The 2,125-nt window shown below is 40.4% G+C and overlaps 1 protein-coding gene across 1 annotated transcript; it reads left to right on the plus strand.

Annotated features, from left to right (window-relative positions):
• Window positions 1–1,251: 1,251 nt before the first annotated feature.
• Window positions 1,252–1,913, plus strand: LOC104964085 (holotricin-3-like; the record flags this gene model as incomplete). Its single annotated transcript, XM_010792805.1, has 3 exons — window positions 1,252–1,294; window positions 1,412–1,453; window positions 1,540–1,913. Coding segments are annotated over exons 2-3 (393 nt in total), but the record flags the coding sequence as incomplete, so codon positions are not given.
• Between the last annotated feature and the right edge of the window lie 212 nt (window positions 1,914–2,125).

A 2,125-nucleotide genomic window follows, 5' to 3' on the forward strand; every position in this document is an offset into this window, starting at 1 on the left:
AATTCCACAAATATGGCTACACTCTAATCTAACTATATGTTAGATTAACAATGGATCAATGTGTAAAATTAGACCTGTTATGAACTCAAAAAATATATATCTTTACAGCTCCCTTTTCCTCTACAGAGACACGGTTTGCTTCCGATTCAAGTTTAATGTTAATTGTGGCCCAAACAGAAATCACAAATAGTAAACCAGAAAGAAGTTATTGAATAGAACATGAAAGGTCCTTTTCAAAATGGATTCCTAAATCTAGAAATATATTCATCATTCAAAGACACACTAACAACACTGAATTCATTTACTTTACAAACTTTATCCGTTTCTTTGTAGCATTATGTTTGTATCATTTATTGATGAATTCATACATTGAATTACAATTTTTCCTGATGTAGTCCTCGGGCAGCGACTCCAACTAGATGAAGATGCAAGAAGAAACAGCTGGAAACCTTCATCCTGCTACCTGAAGCTCTGGCCCCCAATCCCAGGGTCTGCAGGGCTTCATGGGGTCGCAAGGCATTTTACATTTTAAGATTTGTAACATAACTAATAAAAAAACTGAAGAATGTGCCTATGTCTCAGAGTTTAATCCTTTTAGTATTTCTTACCTGCCTCTTAACTCTACATTTCATTTGACGTCATGGTTTCGTATTACAGTGTGTTATCTTTCACTGTGCATTCATATTACCTTTATGTACCCAAGGAGTGTTGAGCGACTTTTGTTTGGCATTGACTTTACTAATAGCTTCACACTGTTACATTCACATGAACCTAGATGTAATCACCTGCTCATTCATACCATTTTTTGTCTCTTAATAATGCCATTTCATCTTTGACACATAGATAAGTCCGATAAGTGTACTAACGAGGGATTAATACAATATTAATTGATGTTATATTTCTTTCTGCCTGTTTAAAGTCATCTATATGATTGTCGAGAAGGGATATGTGCAGAAACACGCTTATATTAACACAATCTCAAAATTAAAATGTATTTCAATATTTCAAGTGATATGAGATTGCAAAGGTTCAAATATCTCTTACTAGTGGACTAAAAGATTATTTGTAAACCTGATTTTTTCTTGCAAGTTCAAATCGTTGTTTGTTTGGGTGTGGGAATCCATATCTCAGACTGCACATGGTTCCTATTGGCTGTATGTTAAAGATTACACAATCACACCCATTTAGCTCACAAAGCAGAAATGTCCTGATGGATGTTCTGGCTCTGCCCCCTGTGAGGTGGCCTGCAGATAAAAAGGAGGTGGAGGCGGTGTGATCTGCTCTCCTGCACACAGTAAGTTCACCTCCGATACTCAGCTGAGGATTCTCTGTAAGGTTCTGAAATACAGAATGATTGTATATATGTGTGTTACCTAAATTAACTGTGCTTTTGTTTTCTGTTTTGCTTTAGGAATCTTTATCTGAGGTTTCAGAATGTACGGAAACAACCAAGGTAAGTATCAAAATCACTATCTATAAAAAAAATATGGATTACAGACCTGATGTTTAGTTTTGCTAAGTCCTCCTCCTTGTGTTTAGGAAACCATTACCCTCCTGGTTACCTGAACCATCCTCAGCAGATGCCGGGGGGGTACCCTCATCCTCGGGGCTCTGTCCCATCACAAAACTACCCCCCTCAACACGGAGGCCCACACGGACCAGGACCGGGTTATGGGCCAGGACCGGGTTATGGTCAGGGAACTGGAGCTGGTTCTGGACCTGGTTTTGGTCAAGGCCAAGGACAGGGCCATGGCCACGGACACGGACATGGACACGAACATGGACACGAACATGGGCATGGACATGGGCATGGGCATGGACATGGACCATGTCATGGAGAGGGCCATGGCCATAAACACAAGCATGGTCACAAGCATGGCAAGTGCCACAAGAAAGGAAAGAACTGTCACGGGGTAAGATTCAAACATTATAGTGGTAGTGGTGGTCTATTGGATAGTGAGGTGGGCTGAAGATCGGAAGGTTGTGAGTTCAAATCCCGCCAGGAACACCACCACTAGTGTGCCCTTGAGTAAGGCACTTAGTCCTTAGTTACTCCAGGGAGAATGTCCCTGTAATTGGTAATTGTAAGTCGCTTTGGATAAAAGCGTCAGCTAAAGGAAATGTA

This window comes from Notothenia coriiceps, unplaced genomic scaffold (assembly GCF_000735185.1).
Source record: "Notothenia coriiceps isolate Sejong01 unplaced genomic scaffold, NC01 NC01_scaffold00036586, whole genome shotgun sequence".
Taxonomy (NCBI): domain Eukaryota; kingdom Metazoa; phylum Chordata; class Actinopteri; order Perciformes; family Nototheniidae; genus Notothenia; species Notothenia coriiceps.